The 25,431-nt window shown below is 37.6% G+C and overlaps 2 protein-coding genes across 3 annotated transcripts; both read left to right on the plus strand.

Annotated features, from left to right (window-relative positions):
- The first annotated feature begins 645 nt into the window (after window positions 1-645).
- On the plus strand, window positions 646-1,985 carry LOC115455537. Its single transcript, XM_030184161.2, has 3 exons — window positions 646-949; window positions 1,012-1,145; window positions 1,392-1,985. Exons 1-3 carry the CDS (start codon window positions 706-708, stop codon window positions 1,443-1,445), a joined length of 432 nt encoding a protein of 143 aa, XP_030040021.2. The 5' UTR covers window positions 646-705; the 3' UTR covers window positions 1,446-1,985.
- Window positions 1,986-12,514: 10,529 nt separating this feature from the next.
- LOC115455225 (fork head domain-containing protein crocodile) lies at window positions 12,515-24,174 on the plus strand. Of its 2 annotated transcripts, XR_003939760.2 has the most exons (3): window positions 12,515-13,657; window positions 13,808-13,980; window positions 23,678-24,174. XR_003939760.2 is itself a non-coding variant. In XM_030183906.2 (2 exons), exon 1 carries the CDS (start codon window positions 12,639-12,641, stop codon window positions 13,641-13,643), a length of 1,005 nt encoding a protein of 334 aa, XP_030039766.1. In that variant the 5' UTR covers window positions 12,515-12,638; the 3' UTR covers window positions 13,644-13,657; window positions 23,678-24,174. The 2 variants fall into 2 exon arrangements, 1 of the variants encoding a protein (XP_030039766.1); XM_030183906.2 differs by lacking the exon at window positions 13,808-13,980.
- The last annotated feature ends 1,257 nt before the right edge of the window (window positions 24,175-25,431 follow it).

Here is a 25,431-nt window from a genome sequence, read left to right on the forward strand (position 1 = left end):
TATGGCGATGGGACATCTGTACACGGCACATTGCAGACTGTACCTAGAACTGCAGACGCTATCTACTAGCCAATAAACACTACATTATTTTGAATATAAGTCTGACCTGAAAAATAAAAACGTACCTTGGGGGCGCCACTTTTTTTTTGTTCTGATTTGCAACATATTTTGCATTTTCCGCAAAATGAAAAAGTTTACTTTCCTGCTCGGACTACATTACAGTTATTAAAGTTGCTGAAGGAACTGACAGTTTCATAGTAGATGATAGCGTTTGCGCGGCGTCTAACGGTAAGTACGGTGCAGTTCAACTTTGTCCTAAGATTAAAGAGATAAAGCTTGTCAGTTTAAAAGTATATATATTTGGATATTCGCTAGAAATAAACGCTAGCACTGTTGATCAGGTTGGGATAAAATTGTCACTGTTCGTAACTTTTTAACCTTGAAAGGTAATTAAAATTTTATATCAGTATTTGGAATACCATAAAAGATTTCCAGGCAGGTAATTCCGCGACAAACACCTTGTAATGCACAACTGCGCGTTAAATGTCATAGGTCAGCTATTAAATCAATACAGTGCATATATTTGCGCATGTCTGCGGGTGGCGCCTCGCTGCCTTTGCATCTTTGCGGTAGTTGCGCCCGAACTGCCGCATATACTGCGACATAGATATCGTGTTGCATTTCAAAATTCTCATATTAGATAAAATGTCTTATAAAAAGTACTTCGACTCCGCGGATTCGGATTCCGACGCGGTGTTGGAGACGGTCGAAGTGACCGATGTTCATCCAGATAGGCTGGCGTGCAATCTTCACTGGAGAGTTCTGTTTTGCTTCGTGATGTTGATGGGGCTCGCTGCTGCGTCGATCCTGTACCTGACTCACGTTCCCTTGACCGCGACACCGGTTCCCTGCACTATGGAGCTGGCGACCGTCAAGCATCAGCTCGAAGGTATGATATAGATTATTTAATAGTTGTGTTAGTATTGGAATATAATTGCGAGTATATTTCAGTTGAGACGGAGTACAAGGGCCGCATCGAAAAGTTGCTGGCTGACGCGCAGAGGTACCACGAGGCTGATAAGGACCGATTCAAGTACTTGATGCAGAGCTGCTTCGCGATCACGCAACAGAACTTCTTCTGGAAGGTAAATATTATAAATATCATTATTTCTTTGGGCTTGTATAATTTTGCCTTAGCCAGGTGCGAAGCGTTACCTCATTTTTTTTTTATTACAAATACAAGGCTTACTTTCGTTAAAAAGACATTATTCACATATATAGGCGTAGTACGTAGAGTGCATTGAGTGTAGAGTACCCACAATTCCTAATAGAATAATGCGTAGCAATGATCAATGGTTTGTAACTAATTATTTTTTTAATAATTTTTACAGTACCAACTTGACGACTTACTACAAGAAATAGGCACAACTCAAGAAAGCAACTAAGAATCCTCAGAAAACAAAAAGCAAGAACCCGTGAAAACGAACGGACCGCATCATTTACTGTTATACCGGAACTCATAGAATATTAATCATTAATCATTCCATAGACATAAATACAATTCTATTTGTCTCTATATGTAAAACAATTTCCGTATAACATACTTACTTAACACATGTAATAAATTTTCTGTTAGTACATTGATATTAAAATTCAATAGCCATTATGGGGATTGATCGTGAAGCTACTATTTTTGCTTAACCCTTGCGTATTGTTGCGCATTTCCGTTGATTTCGTGCGCGCTAGCTGGTAGATGCTCAGCGAACTCTCCCAATCCGTACGGGTTCCGCGTATAGTGCGCCTACACCATCCAACCTGAGCTCACATGTACGCGGATTCAGTATTGAACGCATATGCTAGCGCGCATGTCCTGATAGAATGCGAGCATATAAATGTTCAATATCAATAACATATACAAACTTCGTAAAGGAAAATCCCTAATATTTCAAATACCCATCTGTGTTCTTCTTCATAACATATTCAAAGGAAATTTTTGAGTATGAGTTTTGAGAAAACGATTTAGAATATCAATGGAATAGGTCTATCTTTCTATTATATTTGTACACTAGGTTTTATATATTTACTAAGTTCATTTGTAATTTATATACATACTTAGATATATTTTTATATACTGTTATATTCGATAAGTTTATTGTGGCTGATATTTTAAGACGTGGGTACGGAAGCCCTAGTATCGCGGAGGTCCGCTGAAAGGGCAAGAATGGTATGAATAGTACCTTAAATTAAATAGGAGTAGGTGCTGATGTGATAGGTTGAGACGCGTATGTTACCAGCCGATCTTATTTATTAAAATTACCATTGAACTTATAATTTCTCATTATTTTAATAAGTACTTTAGTAAAAACAAATGTTTTCCAAATAAAAGTTTTCATAAAACTTGTGTGGAAGGTTGTTACATTTGTATTCTTTGTAATCCCATTTTTAGCCATAATGGCAATTTATTGTACTTACCTCTATTTCTGAAAATAGTAATTAATAATAAGTGTTTCACATCGCTTGAATGAGTGCCATTGATCAAATAAAATGCAAGATGACCACATGCAAAAGTCACTATGTCGATTCCCTAAATATATAGCAATTAAATGGGCATTATTTACGTTATTTCCCTAATTCGGTGAGAGATGGATCACATTGACTTAGCCATTGTGAAACAGGCCTTTTGGCCCCAAGTCCTGCTTCACAAGGTCAAATGTTTTCCACCAGTTCACTGTATTGCACATATATCAGTTATATATAGTTTTGATTTGTTACCATACAGATGCATGATTGACAATGTCTCTTTTGTATTTGGTTAGGTTATATTTTATTTGGTTATTACTCTTTCTCGAACGTGTTGTAGACTTAAGTCCATACTTATAAATTATATTTATACACATTTGATTTTTAGTTTTAAAATTGTAACGGCTATTAATAATTATAAACGATTTTTGTTGAAAGACTTAGGTATAAGTTTGTTTATAACGATTTGTCCCAAAAATTGGGATTTTTGTATAAATATTTATGACTTTCCTCTCAACATGATAACTTTAATTATAAAATATATATGATTATAATTATTTTTATAAGTAACGTATTATATCTTATATGATAATTATTCGATTGATGTTAATGCGGAAACTGTCTCTATGTATTTTCTTATAATGTAATTGAATAACATTTATTCTAGTTGTAAGAGAGTAGTTGATAAAGTTCTTTCAAGGTTTTAAATAAATTATTCAAAACATGTCGAATATTTTTTATTTGTAGCGAATAGTAGTGTAATGATGCGCATACGCAGAGGAAGTTAAAAAATTAACCTTTAAACCCAAGAAATTAGTTATAACTAACAGGGAGGCAGTACTCACGATGTAGATTATGTGTAATACGTCTTAACGAAGAATGAAAACGGCGGTTATCTTTTGCAATCAGTCACTACACTCCCAACATACTATTATCCCATATACTATTTATAATACGATGTAGTTAATGTCCTTTATGTGAAAATACGCCTTTCCTTACTCTGGGAAAATAATAAACACGCACTGTAAAATGTTTTATACGTATCTAATTTTTAAATCGCAACAAAATATGATAAAAATTATATCATCAAATATTCATTATTATAACGGTGAAGGAAAACATCGTGAGGAAACCTGCACATCTGAGAAGTTCTCTACTAATCCCGCACTAAGCCAGCGTGGTGGACTAAGGCCTAATCTCCGTGCTCAGCAGTGGGCAAGTATATAATACAGGGCTGATATTATTATTATTATAATGTCCTTTATGTGAAAATACGCCTTTCCTTACTCTGGGAAAATAATAAACACGCACTGTAAAATGTTTTATACGTATCTATATTTTTATTAATCGCAACAAAATATGATAAAAATTATATCATCAAATATTCATTATTTTATAAAAGAAAAAATATATATAACATCGAAAACGGTGGAACCTCAATCCTCTTCACCGCGCTTTTTTCGCTAGATGGCGTTGAAGTCACATAAAGTTTTTTTTATAATTACGTACAAAATACCTTGTTTTCAGACAATTCTTTGCTATTTCCTAGATCAACCTATTATGCTACAATTTATGCGTAATTATTTATATGGCGTTTTTATATAGGCCGACCTGAGTTACCTACATATTAGTTGTAGAGCTAATAGACATTTTCGGAAAGGTATTTGACAAAATGTTTAACACTGTTTAAAGTTGTTCCTATTTATACTCGAATACTATAATGTAGACTTGATTGAATGGATGCAGGTCTTAAACGATCCTTAAGATTTCAACAAAGTCGGAGTCGCATTCATAATAATTATGATCTAAGAATAGGGACATCTAGTGATACGACGTTAAAATTAATCTAAAACTTGACATTCTACCGATTAAGCTGTGCAGCGCCATCTAGTATTTTAAAATTGAAATTTTTCGAATCACTGTACATCAAGAGTTTACATTTATACTCGATAGGTGTCGTCAGCACATATAATATTTATAATCACACATTTCACATTGTAAATCGTTGCCTCACCTCAACTGTGGTTTGATATGACCACGAAGCTTAGGTATGGGTGTAAAACGGTACTAAAAATTCGGATTTCAGTATTTAGATCCGACAGTTTTGTGAGATATTTAACTGAAAATCATCCATATTATAAGCTAGGGTTAAAGGACATTCTCATAGTTAAAACTCATTATCCTACACTTATTCAGTCGTACCTATGTATAAAAAATTCGCAAAGCTATGCTTAGCTAAAACAAATTTACTCACACAAACTATCTTGCCTCTAAATTAATAAGGTTTAAATTAGGAGCCGATGATGTTTTTGACAGCTATTTAAACATTTCTTAACCACCTTTTGACACTAAAACAATTTATCAGTCTCTCTATATATAGATGGGAAAACTTTATCAATTTGAATATAGGGGCTAGTCACTAGCAATTCTAAACCGATTTTGAACATTCTTTCACTAATAGGAAGATATTAGGTACTTTTGAGGTTACAGAATACTTTCATCACAGGAATATATAAAGCGGGAGTTTTAACCCGGAAAATCTTTCACGCAGGTGGAGCCGCGCTTAAAACAAATAGTAGAGATAAAAAGCGTTTTAATACTTTGATTAATGACTAATATAATACTATTATAATATTAGTCCTGTATTGTTAACCGAACCATTGCTGAATATCGATAGTCTACAATAATAATACGGTTATTGATTAAGAATAATCTTACTACTAATTTGTTTTAACTCGCGGCAACGCCCATGAGGAAAAGGTTTTCTGGGATAAAAGCCCCGCTTCATATTTTCCCGGGATAAAACGGAGCCTATATGTCAAGTTAGAAATCTACCAATACTTGGGTACAAACTGCATGCAATTCCATGCAGTAGTTTTTGCGTGATACGTGTACAAAGATACAGACAGACAAAAAATCTAAAACTGTTGTTTTGGCTTGTATTGGTCTAATAATGACTTAGTATTAATTCTTCAATATCCATAATAAATAGATATCGGCTCTCATCTCCCTCTTACCTTTTAATCTTATAATTTATACTGAATCAGTGCTGAGTATGGGTCTCTACTAATATAATACATAATAGGATTATTGATTAAAAAGAATCTTATTATAATAATTTTTACTGTGTCAAAAATTATAAACAAAATGAATGTGTACATAAATAAAAAACAATTTAGTATTTTCTTAACAAGCACTAAAATACATTTTTAAGTTACACTTTAAGCTTAATAGTAACTAATTCTGAATATAGGAGAGAATGGGGATATGTCTAATTTCATTGGCAGCCATAAAGCTCACAGTTTTATAACCGCTCCCTCATTACTTATTTCAATCTGAAGCATGAAAATCCATTTTGAGCTAATAATATCCTGGCTCCGGTCCTGGACTGCGCGTGGCTCAATGGCGCCGTCTCAATGCTCTAGACTTAAGGCTTAAGCCTCTACTGGATGATGGGGATTGGAGGAATGAAGTATAAATGTATTATAATGTCTAAAAGCCGGATTTCTTGCGACTCAGCGGCCGATCTAAAGCGAATGCTGTAAAATCGATGACACTCCATACTGTATGTAAATAACTATAATTTATGGAGAGTTTAATAATAAGCCCTTACTATTCTATATTATAAATATACTCTATTTAGTTTCAACATTGAAATCAATTAAAGTAAATGCGGATTTGCGCGAATTGGACTCGGGGACCAAGGGTTACGTACAAACTTGTTTTTTTTTGTTAGATATTAAAAGCACATTTACGAGTTTTAAATTTTTAGATATTTTTTTCTCAGCTCTACAAAAATGTGATAGTCAATGGTTTAAGGTGTCTAAGATCAGGTAAGGTGGCGGAATCGTAGTAGGACGAACGGACTAGAGAAGGCCTGCAAGAATAAAAACCGTAAGAAATAAGAAATTTCATGTTATTAGAGACGTTCTATGAACATTAGGAAACATGGACAATGAACACAACTACCCTCAATCTATACTATTATATAAAGCTCAAGAATTCGTTTGTTTGAACGCGCTAATCTCAGGAACCACTAGTTCGAACTGAATTGTTTTTTAAGTGTTAGACAGCCCATTTATCGAGGTAGGCTATATAGACATCAGCTTATTATTATCAGCATTACAATAGGAACTTCCATTGCGTGCTCTGCGAAAACGGTTAAAGTTACACAATAATCACGTATGAGGACGAAATTGTTTCTTATAAAGAAATCTAATAACTAAATTAATATGGTAACCCCGTGATACTGTGTTTCAAACGACTGCTTCGAATTCCCTCTTCATTTCTCATCAACGCATCAGTAATATTGCAGGGTTTTATTAATCGTCTGTTACCTTACAGAGAGCAGATGAAAATTGCATGAATATCGGAATATTCTTGAAAGTTAATACCATTTATTTTACGTATTGGGAACGATATCGTACGTGCGTGGAGCCTTATGGTTAATAAACTCCATTGTATCTAAAGTAGGTAACTACAAAATGCAACTAAATTAGACATTATATAGTTAGTCTATTTTAACTTTTAACTGCAATAATAGAAGAAAGTTGGCCGGCATTAAAAAAATCGCGCGCGCAGGTATCCTCACACACGATTACGGGCCTTTTTTTGCCCGCCGAAATTAATTTTGACACATTTGCTTGTGTCAACACTAGAAACGATTTCCGATGTTTGCTTAAGCGATTAACTGCTGCCGTCACACGGCGATGCTCGCCGACGGCAGTGCCGGGCGTTTTTTGACGCATCTAAAGTTGATGTTAGACGTACGTTTGCAATTTTTTTCCGTGTCCTCTGTATTACATTGATTACCTCAGACTTTAATATTCTAGCTATCAAAGAACGGTAATATTATATTTTAATTAATACTGTGAGGTTATTTGGGAACATATTTTTAAAAATATGACACGTAGTGTTTACCATCGTTTAGCGGCTCGCATATTGTATAAAATACTTATAATTGTGTTGTATCAATATTTACATTGCACCAAATGTAAATTCAACGTCATAACATGACCACATTAATAAAGAATATATAAAACATAAGGTAACTATTAAATTGAATATTAAATCATGTGTTATAATTGAAACAACGCAAATACGCACGTCTGCTGGCAGCCTTAATTGCCTTATCGCTCTGCAGATAGCGGATGCGGGATCTATTGAAGCTTATTACATACAACTTAGGTTTTTTGCGTATTTACCACCTCAGTTTGAGAAGTGGTAATGGTCGGAGAGGCTTGGTGTTAAATCCGAGGTACATAATACTATTTACTTAATGGAGATATGAGTTTAATTTATTTATTTGAATTGCCTGATAAACTAAGGTTTGGTAATACCAACCGTAGTACCTAAATCATCATCAGCTGAAGGATGTCCACTGCTGAATGGGACAGATTTCCAGATCGACATAAATAAATATATGTGAAATAAAAAGGTTACCTAAGTAAATACTAACAACTAATTAAGTAAATTACGGAGGGTTGCCATTGTTAACAAGCAGTTAATAACAGGCAGGCGAGTCTAGATGTGAGTAAGACCAGAAGAACAATGCCCAGTTCATGCCCGGTGGAGAATATTAAATAATTCAAGCGAATTGCTCATAATTTTATTTATAAATTTTAGTATTTTTTAAGAATAATTAAAAATTCGTCAAAATGGTATTATTCTATGTATATATTGGGGAAACCAAATTATTCTGTGACTTATAAAATGGCGGAAAGACAAAGCAGGCGTGTTTGTTAACCTAAAAATAAATTTCGTAAGTGTATTACAAATTATGGGAATGTCACAACTCTGAGGTCACAACAAATTCAATAATAATAGCAATTTCGTTTCAATATTTGTAATCAATTCGTGCACCCAGTACTTATTTTTTTAAATTTCTGCGATTTATAAAGAGGTTAGGTGAGCATTTTTAAAATTAAATTGGTATACGGCCTTCTAATTTCATTTTTTATTCCTTATTTTAAATTAATAAAAACTTGGCATGTTTTTTTGTATTCGCTTCTGAACTTGAGCTCCTATTAGTAATGAGCTCTTTGGAGTAGGTATAAAGAAATACATACAAATTAAGCAACAACGTATTATAGAAGAAAAAGAAGAATGAAAGAAGTTTATTGTTGGATAAAGATATAAAATTAAAAACATAAAATCCTATATAACATAAACAATCATTGCACCAACAAGGGGCCTCCCATTCAGCTATATAGATACTGCAATACCACCTATGTAATACTGCAGCGCTGGTTTTCAATGAGATGCCCATGTGACACAGACATCAAATCGGTGTACAGTAGTAGTAGGTACCTAGTAGTAGTATAGCTCAAACCGCTCGACGTAGGGTTCAAAATTCAATACGAATATTATTATTATGTTATCTTTGACTTTGATCGCCTCCTCAGTCTTGTGGCAGTATAGGGAACGTGAACCAGGAGTTCAATTCTCAAGTAAAAAATGGGTTATTACGAAAATAATTTAGTCGGGATATGATTCCATAGAAATTAGACGATGGCTGGTCAGACAAACTAAGCTAAATCATTTGTATAATATGCTTATAAAGTTTATTAATGTCAACCCCACATTAGGGTGAGATAAGGGGCGACCCGGGATGGAAGGCGGTATGGGTGATCATGACTGGCTCGGTGGCGTAGTTGTACACGGTACAAGCATGACTACCGCGCTGATGTCTTGGGTTTGTATCCTGTGTCGGATTAAATATAATAGAGACTGAGTTTTTCCATCTTAAAAATTATTCAGTCGCAGCTCGGAGTCAGGAAGTTGGCGGTCTGATACCCCAGTGTCTCGGATAGCACGTAAAGCCGTTGGTCTTGCGCCTGATCTCTCTCCAGTCATTTCGGATTGCCGTCTCACCGAACTATAAGAGTGAAGGAAGAGAGAGTGCGCCTGTGTATTTCGCACACACTTAAGCACTATAATATCTCGTGCGTACCTGGTTGATCTCCGTTGAGATTGGCCGCCGTGGCCGAAACTTCATTCAAGGGATTCATTCGTTCATTTATGGGTTGTCAGGTCGTCCGTAAGGCTGGACCGTGGAGGGTAGTTGTAATATTACTATCTCCGTGAAAACAAAAAAAGCTTGGATGAGAGAAGAAAGACTAAACCACCGTTCAGAGGTGTTGTTGAGCAAAGAAAACTCTGTATTTCGATAGACTCCTAAAGGTTGACTATGTTTTTGTGCATTTTTTAATATGTAATAGCATTAAAATTAAACTATTTTTGGGATTTTATTACGGTTTTAATATTTTTCTTCCGACGTTTCGAAGACTTTACAGCCTTCGTAGTCACGAGGGGAGATATTAAAACCACGATAAAATCCGAAAAATAAATTTTAATGTCTAATATTCTCGTAAACATAATAAATCAATATGTAATTGCAGTTAGAACAAAAAAGAAGTCCTTTGAAAACAGCATTCGAATTGGACAAGAAAAGTGGCAGTAATTCAAATATTGCTACATAAAAAAGTGGGAGTGGAGTGGGGATATTGCTCCGTCTCTTTCTTTCGCGCGCATCGTAATGCCCGCTGACGTCACATGCAGGTATTTCGTCCCATTTCTGTTTTTTGACACTGACCCTTACTATTTAATTTCAATGGCTTATAACTTATGGATTTTCAACAGATTTCAATGATTTCTTCAGTTTTAGAATGTATATGACGTACATATTTAATAAAAGTTATAAATAAAAAGTCTAATACCATATTTTACCGGTCCTTTGAATATTTATCTGCCTACCGGCTGACTCCGACGGCCGCCTTTAAGGATTAAACTTAAGAATTAGTTTATTGGGTGGACTCATCACGATACCGTAGAACCACCAACATATATATTAATATAAACTACCTACACCGTAGAATAATTTTGGTAAATTCATAATAACATTGCTCAGTTGAAAAATTCTTTAAAACTCTACAATAATTATTGATCCTGGATATTTTTAATAGTTATTCTTGTATTCTGCTACGGCGAAGTCAATGCACAGGTTATAAAACACAGAGCAGTCCAAAACCACAATAAAATACAGTCCCTGCATCTTAAAAGAGTCGCTAAGATCATGCTTACTTGCATTACTGATTGTGCATTGGCTGCCTACGCGACCTACTCCAGCGGGTTTTTCATTTATTCAATCGGGAACAAAATGTAGCTGGTACCATGTTTGCTACTACGTAGGCTATAATAGGTACCTATACTGTAGTAAGTAACCCTAAAGTTCTGAAACCAGCGTTATATATCGAATTCTTTTCTATTGATTTTTTATTAATCATTTTGATCTCGTTTAAATATATAACAGTACCTAAAAGAGATACTCTGATTGATAAGTACTAGAGTTTAATTTGAATGAGAATGATATCTTTCAACATTATAATATGCTCTGTTAAAGATATGCCAAGTGAAGGCATATCGTGAACAGATATATTTCGAGCGGACTTCAGTCCTATATTTTATTTACTAACATGTTATCTACTAGACATAATGAATTTAATCAAACGCAAAATGTAATCTTTAATAATTAAAATGCCTATGGAATGCTAAGTCTTGGTATAAAATAACTTAACTAAAAACAAACAAATAAATAAGAAGTAATAAGAAATAATGTACTAAGTTGTGCAACAATCCTTCAAATTATTTTTGGTACCAAGATCGAGCGAATGAAGTCGTGACCAACCGTCAGTATAAGTATATTGTAGTACTACACTTTCTTAACACTGTCGAGGTGTGAAAGATAGTCGCTTTCAACTTGTGCCAGACACAGCAAACTATTTCAGCAAATTTGTTAAATTATTTCCTAGCTTTTGCTAGCGGCTTCGGCCGAGTGAAGGAAATTTCACACGAAGAAAGTTGCCTTCTAGTAACCTTCCCTAAACTATCTTTTTTTATAGCTTTGAATGACGAGACGAGTTTGCTGCTCGCCTGATGGTAAGCGATACGACTGCCCATAAACAGTACAAACACCATCCAACACCTGGAATTAATTACAAAGTATTGTTTGGTATTCCACTGCGCTCGCCATCCTGAGACATGAGATGTTAAGTCTCATTATGTCAAGTAGTTACACTGGCTACAATGTCCTTCAAACGGTACACAACAGTGACTACACATTATTGCCAGATGAGACGCGTGCTCATTTAACCATAGAAAGTATAATATGTAAGGTATAATAAATACATTATGTAGCTTCATAGACTTACGTTTAATTATTCGCATTATCATGTAGGTCGTAAAATGTTATATACCTATCACGTTTATACTTATATTACTTTTTATTATCTTATGATAATAAGGTGTTATACGCCTTTTTATACTAAAGACGTGTTTGTTATATGTGGCCGATTTTGAAAGTTAATACGCATTCCAAAATTACCTAAGCTTTAATACAACGAGAGTAGGTATTACTGTTAGAAAAAAAGAATAAGTATGTCACACAAAACTTTAACAATAATAAATACCTTATAAATATTAACATTGGGAATGTCCGAAATATGGATGAAAATAAAGTTTTGTTCCGTTGATAAACGTGTGCGGATCGAGTCCCGTGCGCGGACTGGTAATAAAACATTTCGCTGCCGAAGTTATAAAGCCGGCACGACTGTTATCTGAAACAATAAATACGCGGCATTCCCAACACATAATTAACCGTTTAGTTCTCAAAAGTTTTTTCAGCATAAAATGTAAGGTAGAACGAGGCCAGGGGATATCCGCGGCTACATATAGCTATAGACAGAACACAATGCGAGCAGCACGGGTACAAGGCTTGGGGTCTCACAGATAGGGTGATGTGACAGCGGGGCCGAGCACGAGCAGGCCCGGGGGGCGGCGCGACTCCGCCCGCGCCAGAGCGACAGAGATGCGACGGGCGGCGCGCGGCGGCCCGAGCGAGACGCGCCGGGGGCGGGGCCGGCAGCCACGCCGCCGCGGCCGCGTCGGCGCCTACACCACCGCTCATTCGTCTCTCGCTCGGCGTCCGCTATGTAAACGGGCCTTGTTGTGAATCTAAACAAAATCAGTCAGTCGTCGTTTTGTTGCCGAGGGAGCAACGCGTGGAGAGTTCCGCGGTCGCGAGAGCATGTCGCCCCAGTGAACGACTCGGCGCCGGCACCATGCACGCGCTGTTCGGCGAACAGAGTCCGTATGCGTACCGCGGAGGCGCCGCCGGAGGGTACTCGGCCGGCGTGGCGCCCTACGCCTACGAGCAGTACCGGTACGGGTACGGCGCGCCCTACCTGCATCCGCACCAGCAGCATGTCGGCGCACCCAAAGACATGGTCAAGCCGCCCTACTCGTACATCGCGCTCATCGCGATGGCCATACAGAACGCGCCCGAGCGCCGGATCACACTCAACGGCATCTACCAGTTCATCATGGAACGGTTCCCCTACTACAGAGAGAACAAACAGGGCTGGCAGAATTCCATACGGCACAACTTGAGCCTTAATGAGTGCTTCGTCAAAGTGGCAAGGGACGATAAGAAACCTGGCAAAGGCAGTTATTGGACACTCGACCCGGACTCGTATAATATGTTCGACAATGGTTCGTACCTGCGGCGGCGGCGTCGGTTTAAGAAAAAAGACGCCTTGAAAGAGAAAGAGGAGGCGCTGAAACGGCAGCAGCAACTGCAGCAGGCGCAGGAGGCGCTGGCGGCGCAGGAGGCCCTCTCCGCCGCCGACGCGCTCGGCCAGCAGCGCGACGTGAAGCCCGATGTGAAGCCGCGCATCTTCGAGTGCCGGCCCAAGCGCGAACCGGGCGCCGAGTGCGCCAGATACGAAAAGCCGGTAGACTCACTAGACGAATTCAGCGAGCCGCGCCTGCCCCCGTCGGCGGTGTACTGCTCGCCGCAGCCGTACTCGCTGGCGGCGGAAGAGTTCCGCGCGGCAACCTCGGGCTGGTACGCGGCGCCGGAGCCTCCCACTGAGCAGCTGCCGCCTGCCTTCCGGGACCTGTTCGAGCCGCCGAGTTGCCAGCTGGCGGGCTTCCGCGGCGGCTCGCCGACGCCGGAGTACCGGGCGTCGCCGCCGCACCATCACTACCGCGCGCCGGCGCCCTCCTACTACCACCACCAGACGTGCGTGGCCGCCGCGCCGGCCCCCGCTCACAAGTCCTACTGAGACACCGCCCTCAGGTGAGCCCCCGTTAGTATTACAATGCTGGCGCTCTGCGATGTGTAGCGTTCGCGAATTAGCCTGTGCGAGTGGTGACCGGCGCCGAGTCTGCCGGTTGCGGCGGGTTCCGCCGGGTCGGCCGGCGCATCGTGACGTGGTTGTGGTTGCAGGAGGCCGGCATCGCTCGGCGCCGAACGGATTTAGCCGCGCGCGTCAGTTCCAGAGCGGATAAATATAGCGCAGTAGCCGGAGATGCCACGGAGGCAAGTGGCGGCGCATCGATATCCACTGTTTACAGATCGGCGGCCGACCCTGCCGCTTCCCGCTCCGTCCGCGCCTATAGGTAGGTAGTGCTAGACTAGATGTATCAATAAGTAGCGGTCGCGGCGCGGCCCCGGCTGGCGGCTCGCGGCTCGCGGTCCGCCGGTCGCGGTAGTGGCGAGCGGCGAGCGCGCGGTTCACGGAAGCCACATACGCACCGGTTTGTTTTCGTTCGCCCTCATTGTTATTGGAACAACGTGGAAATAAGTTATATCTGACGTTTGTAAACAGGATATTGCTGTGTCTATATCGTTCACATTATGCATGTATAATTGTGTGCTATCTAGTCTATCCCGATTTTCTTAATTTGTTTTTCACAATATTTATGTTACCCACAAACGATTTAAAAATGTTTTAACGTTTTAACTCTTAAATTACGTGACGAGGAAAAGTGATAAAACAGTGATTGGTTTAAGAACTAAATTGCTTTTCAACTAAGAAAGGTAGCTAGTTAATTTTGTTAATATAAATTATCTTACGATTATAAGGATAGAGATAAGCACTCAACGTTTAGATGCCATTAGGTGTTTAGTGACAGAATAATTTACATTTTTTTTTTAAAGGAATTAACTTAAAAGAAAATCATTTAACGAGCCCATCAATATATAATACTACATTATTGAAATTCCGTAGAGACTTTCCACCAAAGACGAAGAGACAGAACACCGTAGCATTACTCTTTCAAGCTCAACAAATTACATTGGGGTTAATTATAACACAATGTTTTAATCTAATACAGAAATAGGTGTTTTACTAATTAAAAATAAGAACCGATAAGCCTGTCGCCTCCTCGGTTTAAGAGAAGCGAATGAATTGAAGCCGCGGATGTTTCGAGTAATACATTAGTAAGATCGTGGTCGAAAGGCCTAGTACTAAAGGCTTCAGTTAAAGGATAATTTGATACGTAATATAAAGCTTGTATTCGTGAGAAATCGTTTCAAGCCTGAAAGCTTATATTTCTATGTATTAATATAGTTTGTTACTTTTATCCCCGGCTATGTCGGTAAACGTATTTTTCCAAACAAAACTAACTATTACCTAATTTTATCAGAATGTAAACAGTCTATATGACATAATCAAATACACACATTTTATTAACCTCAATTTAGCGGTTGGATTGAATTTCAAGACATCTAAACTATCATGGTTGCCATGACACTAACTATACCAAACTATCGTGGTTGAAATTTAAAATTGCACTTACAACTTGCGTGCATTGCAGAGCCGAAAGGTCCGTACAACCTATTCTTGTCGGCTTCTCTTTGTGTAGAATCTATGTATCATTAGAACGATTTGCAGACAGCTTCCACGCATGTTAGTACCTGTATGTTGTGTCGGGTTCCCTCTAGGCAACTTTCTCCTTTTGCCACTAGTGCATTGTGAATGGAGTGCACGATGAAATAAACAATAATATATTAAATGTCAAATCTACACAAAAGAAACAAACTGTAAAACCAACTAATCATATTTTCTCACCCCAAAAATCAATATTGTGAGATAAAGATGCATGCAATATGTTTAGAATAACAAACGCGCGGGAGACAAAGCGCTATTTGTTTATAAATGGTAAATCTTGGAAGTGATAAAAAGCGTGTACATTTGGCCGTCTCTGGTTTCCATCACAAGTTGACCACATGGTGACCAAGTGAGGGGCACCGCAAAAAAATAACAAAGGATTTTGTGCATCTTTTGGAACGTGTTCAGCTTGAACTTAAAGGGTAGTGCTAAAAATCATAAGATGTAGGACCTCTCTTATTTTGCGAGGCAAGATAATTTCAAGGGCAGCTTTCAACTCGATGGAGGGAGGTCTAGTTATAAAGTCTAGGGGAAGGGAAGAAATCTTATATAAGCAGTCTCAATAATTACACAAAAGTATCTACTAGCGTTGAGTCCTGAGAGTGCAGTTGTTCCCTTTCTGCCTCTACCTATCTACGCTCATGGATCTTTAAATAAACTTTGCTTTCTTACACATATTATCCTTTTACGCCAAGTACTAGTATTAAAATTCTATGATGTCTCTGTATAAAAAACAAACAGTTTACAGATAAACTCGTCTAACACGTTTTAACAAATAGTTTCCAATATAAACATTTATATGTGAATTCTGACGTTTCAAGACAAGCCACAGCACTTGTAATTCAAAGTTCTAATATTCTATTCCTTGGCTGTATTATCACTCACAGGCCGGCATATTTGTGTCGACTGGCGACGGTAATCATCTCTCGTCAGTCAACACTATCTGGACCTTATTCCACTTACTATCAAGTATGATTTGTCACTTTGCCCTGGACGCAAAAACACACTGCCTATACGCGGTTATAAAATGATTATGTCGATTACAAATGAAAGGAATAACCCAAGAGTTTTGCCCTTAATAAAAAAGTGTTTGTCAAAGCACTGATTGAAATGTTTATTGTAATACGAATAATATTTTGATATCGTTCTTGACACATTAAAAACTTTAAAACATAATATTGATCACGTAATACGATCTTTCTACATCAATGTTAGTCTACGTAAAGTTAGAGGTTCAAATTATACATAATATACAAACTTTTTATCAGATACAAGCAGATACAAGTTATGTCGTGCATATCTAAGAAGACTTGCTTCTTTATGCGCCGCGCAGATGCGTTTTTACCCAGACACGTCACAAAATGGCAATGAGCTGTCAAAATATTTGTCTCAGAGCGATCGCACACGTGCACTTTTAATTCAAATTGGACTTAGTATCGCTTACCATCAGACGAACGGCAAGCGCGTCTCGTCATTCAAAATAATAACAAAAAAAAATACTTATCCAAACGCTGTCTAAAATATGATAAATATAAAAAAAAATATTCTGTTTAATGACGGGCGAGCAAAGCGTTCGCCTACCAGTAAACCGTAGGTACCAAGAAACAGTAAATAATTTCTATCTATCCTTTAACTGCTCTTTTATGACACATTACCTTTTGCTTCGTTCGTGAATAATTTTTTCCGAAATAAAAGTAATAAAATAAATAATACGACTGTAGCGCAGGCTGGAATTATTCAAATGGTTATCCGAGGCAAAAAAATTACCTAAGTAACATATCGCGGACAATTTGACAGAAAACAAAGCCAAGACACACGTAAATAAACCTAAAAGAGAAGCCGGTAGGAATCTGATTGTATGGACGCTTGGCACACTGCAATACAATAAGATACTATATTGTTTTCAGTTACCCTGCCTTATGCCTTATGGCCTTTTAGCTTTACAACTGACGGCTATAGACGCAAATAAGAGCTAAAAATCTACCGCAGCTAGTTATGGCGCCAGGTTTCAACTTATATGCCGTAATGCAGTGATTTATGTTTATCGATGGAATAATATAGGGCCTAAATAGACTTTAGGTTTATTACTGTAATTTTATAGCTTGGCTATTCGTGTCTATTTTTCTATTAAGGCTATGGTTTTAGTGCCTTGTAATAAATTCGCGTGGTTATCGATTTAAAAGCGACGTAGCGTGATGCAAGTTTTTTAATCTGATAGTGAACAGGTCGAATAATAACAGTAGTTGAACTTATTTCACTGATAAACTTGCATTACTGTTATTTAATTGATTAGTAAACAATGTGTTAGCAGGGTTATAACTTTTTTTTATTGCCTTAGTAGACAAATGAGCGAGCGGCCCGTCTGCTGGTAAGCAGCTTACGTCGACTAAAGCAAAGCCCGAGGCACAGCCAAGCCGTTGCCTACCGACTTGACGACCGCCACTTACAGACGCTTTGTTGGTTCTGTCTAGATATTTTTAGGGAAGCCACTTCACTGTTTACCAGTGGACTTAAACTGGCTGATAATAAAGATGAGGATGATTATTATTATGAAGTTCTTAATAATTTGGTCAGTGTGATGTCACGGGACCATTTCACGCGCATCCAGTCTTGCATAGGTACATATAACTATTCTGTCGTGCATATATGGATGTCGTAGGTAGAATATAAGCATTAAGCATACAAAGGTCCTAGAGAACGTGATCTGCGTGTGTTAGTATAGATACTAACAGAGGAAGGGGTCTTTACTAGAAACTATTAGGAAATTATAAAGGAAAAACTCAATGTGAAACATTACAAACTTGTTATGGTTTGAAACTGTTAAACCAGTCAAAAAATAAGTGCAAACGTATAAAGATCTAAATATTTAGGGGTTTGTACAGTCGGACACAAATGTAACAGACCGAATTTAAAATGCTTCTACACGTCTTCAAATTAAATATTTTTTTATTTATCTAAAAAAGTCCTTTTATTTTAGTGATGAATAACGATTGTTCATACAGACACGAGGAGATTTGAAATGTAGAATTTGTCCGACTAGTTATATGGCTGACTGTACCTCGTAAACTCGGGATTGCGGGGTAAATATATTATATGATCCAGGTATTATAGAACGATTTCAATTCTCCACTCATTGGTGGGCTAGTTTACGACTTGAGCAATTTAACAGTTGTTTTCATTTCATACGCTGTTCTCATCTTGGTAGGGTGGTGCAAAGCCTAATGACTGGGATTAGTTAAATTTCCTCTTCTCTATTTTTGAGTTTTCCCACACTTGTAACAGAATTATGTTGATTTTAATGAACTAAGTAAATTTTTTCCTATATGCATGAATGTGTTCTTGACTTTATATAGGTATTTGACCCCCCTCTCCCGAAGTTCGAATTTGTCCCCCGCGCAGAAAGCTGACTGATTTTATATTATGTGCCATTGATACCTTGGTCTTCTGCAATGTTTATTCTATGCAGTTGTAGTTGATGCGTCTTACTTATAAAAAATTCGCAAAGCTATGCTTAGTTAAAACACGAATTTACTTGATCAGCTGTAAGTCAAAACCCGCCATATTGCCTCTTAAATTAGGAAATCTGTGATGTTTTTGACAGCTATTTAAGCAATTCTCAATCACTCTTAACGCTAAAATAAGTTTTAAGTACGACTGCAAGTGTTTATCAGTGGCGAAGAGATTTTCCCCAAGGGAAACCCATACAACAGATAGGTCCTAATATGCATGGATGTTGTCTGCCAATCGTTGTAATGATATTTCACATAAATTAGAAACGGAAGCTGGAAGAATCGGGTTATATGGACCCTTTGTCTCTGGTGTATATCACAAAATTTTGTCCGTTCTTCTGTAGTGATAGTCGGGCGGCCTTATTTCATTTACCCGTGAATCTGCTTTTTTTCGTTTAATAATCCACTCACCTCAGTCCCCCCCGTGACCATGAAGGCTGCAAAGTCTTCGAAACGTCGGGAGAAAATAAAATACTAGCACCGCGATAGAATCCGAAAATTAGTTTAATTTCAATAATAATCCACTATTTATCTATACGGCCTCCAAGCTATCATTCGATTATAACGCTCGTAATTGAGAATAGAAATATTCACCCGTACACAAAATAAGGCCCCCTGACTATACCAACGAATTTCCTTAAGACCTGTTTTGAGGCTATAAGTGGGAGCATAGTGCTTACCTTTAATTAATCAAAAAGTCATAAAACGCCACTTTTAGGATACGAAGGCTAAATTTATTTATTTACACATCCCAGTCCCATTTAATGTCTGTCTGTGTGTTATCGATTTTCTCAATATCTACTGAACGAATTTTTATAAAATATGGTATGGATACATGTATATTACAGGTGGTAGGTCACTCATATGTGAGAGTCCGCTTGGGTAGGTACCACCACAGTAGGTACGGAACACATTTTAGTTTGATTTATTAGAGTGCATTTCTATAGTTTTAGAATATCTTTGAATGTTGTAATACAATTTGGAATATAACTCTACGACTCTGCCTTCTTATTACATTAACTGTCACCTAAACACACATTGAGGCCTAAAGGGGATCGCAAATATTTCCTGGTCTTCTCCGCTCCGCCTGTCCTAACAGGATCCCTTTTTCTTCCCCTACACTTCCCATCTCCAGATACCCATCTTTCCCCCAGGTCCCTGCTGTCACTAAGCCAGGGGATTCCAATATACCATTCCTGATTTCTCCCGGTGTTGACTGCGAAGAGCGATTCATAAAAAAAATAACTCGTCTCAGCTCTGTACTCCTGTAAATGCGTTTGTTGGCTAGAAAGGACTGACAGACACCATTGTGGGCCGATTAACTACACGTGCATTTCCAAACGTATTTATTTAGCTAAACTAGTTACTGGAGTTTGTTGTTATGTTTTACATAAATCCCCTTCTTACTTTTTACTCTTTGGCACAGCACCATGGTAACCAGTGTTTAAACTAAACATTTTTTATCATTTTGTTGATTTCATTAAAACTTGGTTAATAATTTATTAAAAAACTTAGGTATATAATATTTTTCTATAGCCTTATTTAGGCGTCAATTATTAGCAATAATCATACGCAATTATTGATTGAAAAAATGCCTCGTTTGAAAATGTCACTTGCCCGGCCAAACGTATCAAGTGATATAACAGATACTTTAAATAACTGCACGGTATTCCTACTTTCAAGAAAAAAAACTAAGTTGCTTGATCGATTCTTAGCTGACACTATCGCGAGTTTTATTACTCGCTCGGCGTCGAAACAGTATAGTTCAATAATCTGATTACAATTATTGCTCCGTCTTAATAAGGCTTAAATCATAAAAGCGTCTTAAATTCTCAGAACAAGATGACATATTGTATGTTTATTGTTTACAAAAATGCATTGTTAAGTCAATGACCATATTTTCGTTAATTAACCGTGTAGTCCCTGTTGTGTTTCGGTTTGAAGAACATTATAGCTAGTGTAACTACTGGACATAATAACACTTAAGATCTCATGTCTCAGTATGGCGAGCGCAGTGGAATACCAAACTATACTTTGTAATTCAAGGTGTTGGATGGTGCTTCTACCGTTTATGGGCGGTCGCTTGGCGTACCCTCAAGCAAACGGCAAGCTCGTCTCGTCATTCAAAGCAACAAAAAAAACATATTTTGTAAAAAGGCGTAACTAAAACTATGAGGGACTATGGGCGAGTTTGTTTGCGACGGCCTTTTATGTGCAAATAGGCGTGACGAGCAAGTCTGATCATACGATTACTAGTTTTTGGGTATACATCCAAAAACTAGTAGTTGTGTAACCCAAACTTTGAATTACATAGCACGGCGTGGTGCCACTGCGGTCGTCACTTTGAGATATGAGAAATTTTCCCATGTTACTTATTTTGCGTTACAAGCTTTTTTATCTGTCTCGGTGGCGTTGTTGTATTAGGCGTAGGCTCGGGTTCGGTCCCCGGGTCGAAAGTGATATTGCATTTGTTTCTCAGTATTAGCCCGGGGTATTTATGCCCCATGTTAGTAATAGACTCGCTCCCTGTCATATCATAGGAGAGATACACGGCGGAATGTGGATACACCATTTGCGCATCTGCCTATCACATGGGGGATAAAAGGCGTTTGTATATGTTTTTTGGCGTAGAAGTAAAGATTATTTTACAAGTATTTCTGGTGGAAGGAAGCCAGTCTACTCATGAGGCTTTTTACGAGTACCATAAAATGTATATTTCCAGAACAATAACCAATCTCCAGATAGAAAAAATTTTATTACAAATAAACTGAACACAAAATTAAGTGATAATTTTATAGATTTATTTATTTCGCTTCTAATTCTAAATTTTTTGGACTTTAAAAATGCGACTTTCATATCGCATTAGTGCGACTGTATAAAAATCGACCTTAATACCCACTAGATAAACACATTATGCTTTGAAGAGTTTTAAAGCTAATGTAGACTTTTTACCTCAAAAAGTTGCATTATAGTTTTTATGCCGGTAAATGAATTACACACAGTTAAACTCAAAGAAAATCCATTCCCACAATCACTCAACTATCAAATAAACGCATAATAATTATTAAATGGCAATTCATTTCTATACATAATTATTGATTATCGCTATTAGCAACGGTTATAGCCATCATCTTCGTACCCGTGCGGCAAATAAATAAGTCCAAGTGTACAACAAAAAATACAGCTTCACTTTATGAAATGCTGTTAATTTCTATAGAGGGTCATTTTGACATTGCATTACTTAAAGTAACCAAACTATCTTCTTTAAAATAACAGTTTACAATAAGTTACGCAATTGTAGGTGTAAAATGAAAAGTGTAAGTAATTTTAATTTTAGATAGCCCTAATGCCACTACTACTACTTTAGGAGAATTTGTCTCAGCGGCATCATCATATTTTCAGTCAAAATACACCCACGCACCAGTCATGTTCGCACAAACTACAAAATGTTTAAAAAACAGGATAGTAAAACTGGGATTTTTGGTTAAAATGTTCATTATTCATGGATGAGCTTTGGCACAATGTTAGCAGAGGTAAAGACGAGATATGGTTTTATTATTATTCATTAACGCAAAGCCAAAATGACCCTATATAAGTTTCTACTAGCTAATTGCCATTCATGTGTATTGATTACAAAGCTGGGCTTTTAAAGTCACTCATATATTAGTAAAAGTGCAAAACAGGCGTAAGCGAGTGAGAGTTTACATTTGGAAATGAAACATACTATATTACTGGCAAAATAAATATAATCTGTACTCTAAATTATCATATTTTCCAAATATTTCTTACGAACGGCCACTGTAACTACTGGATATCATAAGACTGCATCTCGAGTGTCAGGATGGCGAGGGCAGTGGAGTACCAAACAATACTTTGAAATTCAAATTGTTGAATGCTGTTTCTACTGTCTATGGGCAATCGTATCCATCAAGAGAACGGCAAGCTCGTATCGTCATTCAAAGCACTATTAAAAAAAAATCTAATCAAATTATTAAACGCAATCAATTAAGGATTAAGGATAAGCGGCGATAGCCTAGTTGGTTGGTTGTGGAACCGACTGCCGAGACGAATGTCCGCAGGTTCAAATCCCAAAAGGCACACTCCTCTGATTTTTAAAAAAATAATGTATTCGTATTCTTTGTGAATTATTGCTTGCTTTAACGTTGAAGGAAAATATCATGAGGAAACCTGCATACATGAGAAGTTCTCTATAGGAATTTCGAGGGTGTGTGAAGTCTACCAATCCGCACTAGGCCAGCGTGGTGGACTAAGGCCTAATCCCTCTCGGTAGTAGAGGAGACCCGTGCCCAACAGTGGGACAGTATATAATACAGGGCTGATATTATTATTTATTATTATAATCAAGGATCAGCGTAACTGATTAATTTTGCTTATTCACTTTCGCATTCTCTCTAATACCCACGGTGCCGCAATCCGGCTATGAAATCATTAGCAGACACATTTCAATTATAACACTAATCATCCTAAATGACCACAATCAAGATGCCACAGGCGTAGCTTCAAGGGAGCTAGAACAGCCATGCGTACTTTAAAATTGCTTGGTGTCTGTAGTATATCGTGGAGGCCTACTATTATTATTAAAACAACTATGAAATCTGCAATAGGGACACGGAAGTCTCCTTTTAGACAGCCTTACCCTGGAAATCGACTGCAGCTACTCCCATAGCATTGCGTTATATCTGCTACCAAGCAGCGGTGAGAACAGTCGTATTTCAGGAGGAAATTGAGACCAATATTACCTACTGTTAATTTCGGTATATTCGGAAATTTGGAAAAGACGCTTTCAGCGAAGCGCGTTTCTATGTAGTGCTAAGTTCTGGATGGAAATGGCAGCTGTAGCATCCACCATCAGTCAAGCGGCATGCTTTAACAAAATGTCTGTCATTGTTGCAGGTATGACGGACCAAGGACAGCGGGAGGCTGAGTGCAGGGCGCAGTGAGGACTCGCGGAACTGTCGCGGAAATGTGCGAACTCTTTCAAGTGATATTACGACACGGCTTCTATTTATAAAACATGCTTTGCCACGTCTCCGGGTATCTTGCGAGACGGTGGTAATGCCACAAGACTTATTTTAGGTATGTATATATGTTCACCGGTGGATATGCACGCGAACTCCGAGTAGCGGAGTTACGAAACAGTATTAACTGAACGAAAATGTATAAACGTGTGGGAATATTTGATTTGTAAACGATTGTAGTTGTATATAATAGGTGTAATTTCAGTGTAAAGAGAGAGATGCTTAGAGAAATGTTTATTGCCGATATTCTAGTCTATTTGGTATTCTCCGTATAGGCAATTCAATTCATACATTAGCATTAGATCCGACGGTGATTAGAAGGTACTATTATATGCTTACTGATATTACGATAATTATATGATGAGAAATATATGAGTTTGTTTTCTTTGTCACCTTTCACCCAATTACTGTAGAATGTAAGAGCATTTGTGTGTTAGTATATTTTTCTGTTCAGCGAGAACTACTGAACCTATTTAAACATATGAGGCGTTATTTGATTTGTTTTGATTCATAGCGTGTATGGTGTCGAATGAATAGAGTACCACCGAATGTGTAAACGCCATTTTATTTAACATGTGAAGTGAATCAAATAATTGGTATTCTTATTTTAAAATTTATTTTTCATTAGCGTAATGCGTTCTTAATGGCCAGTGTTAACAATAATTTAGTTTTAATTTTTTTTTCCTAAACTTTGTAACTTTTTTTTCATAATGGTCAATAAATTTTCATTTTCTGTTTATTACTCATCACGCCTTCATCAACAAAGAGGTATGCAGAGGTGCAATCAGGATATCCGCTTTTCGCCACATGTGCGTGGCGGTCCATAACGGGTGGCGAGCATAGGCTCGGTATTATGGTGATAGCACCATAATATCGTACACAAATTCCAGGTTCCGGGCAGATACTGAATTCGAACCCAGAGTCTCAGTGTCTTACCGCGCTCGCAATACTACGCCACCGTAGCAATTTTGTTTTTTTTGGCAGTTATTTTGTGGAAGCATATTTATGTGTTTTTACATGGCTATTATTTTTTTTTTCTTAAAAGCCATTTAATTTTCATAACGGTTATAATATCACATATTTTCACTAACAAGATATCATCTTTAAAATTAGAAAACAATGATTCCAACCATTGGTCTAATATACAACTGTGATGATTGTAGAGCTTGGCATTAGGGCTGTAAATATCCACACTATCTCTCTATTTCAGTCTACCACTGTAAAGTTTCTACTAAAGAAAATCCTAAGAAGAATTGTAGAAACCCCTTTGTGAAATAGACCGATGCGTGAGGTAGACCATGTCTTGGATTAACATATACTATTTATCTCGAGTAATTTATTCTCATGAAAATCGAATGGATTTTTTTAATGATATAAGGGTACTCTGTGGCGGGAAAGGCTTTTCACACAGGCGCACCCGCGAGCAATACCTAGTACAATATAATAAAGGAAAACTACGTAAAGATTTTTGTAGGATTTGACTTGGATTTTTTTAAATATACTTAATCTTAGGAATGTGGATAATTGGGAAGTAAATACACCGCAGTTAAATCCTAGATTAACATAAAATAAATTAGAATCTACTTTTTGTCTGGAGAAAGAACAAGCGGTCTCGCCTCTAACAGAAGC

Source organism: Manduca sexta, chromosome 27 (genome assembly GCF_014839805.1).
Source record: "Manduca sexta isolate Smith_Timp_Sample1 chromosome 27, JHU_Msex_v1.0, whole genome shotgun sequence".
NCBI classification, from domain to species: domain Eukaryota; kingdom Metazoa; phylum Arthropoda; class Insecta; order Lepidoptera; family Sphingidae; genus Manduca; species Manduca sexta.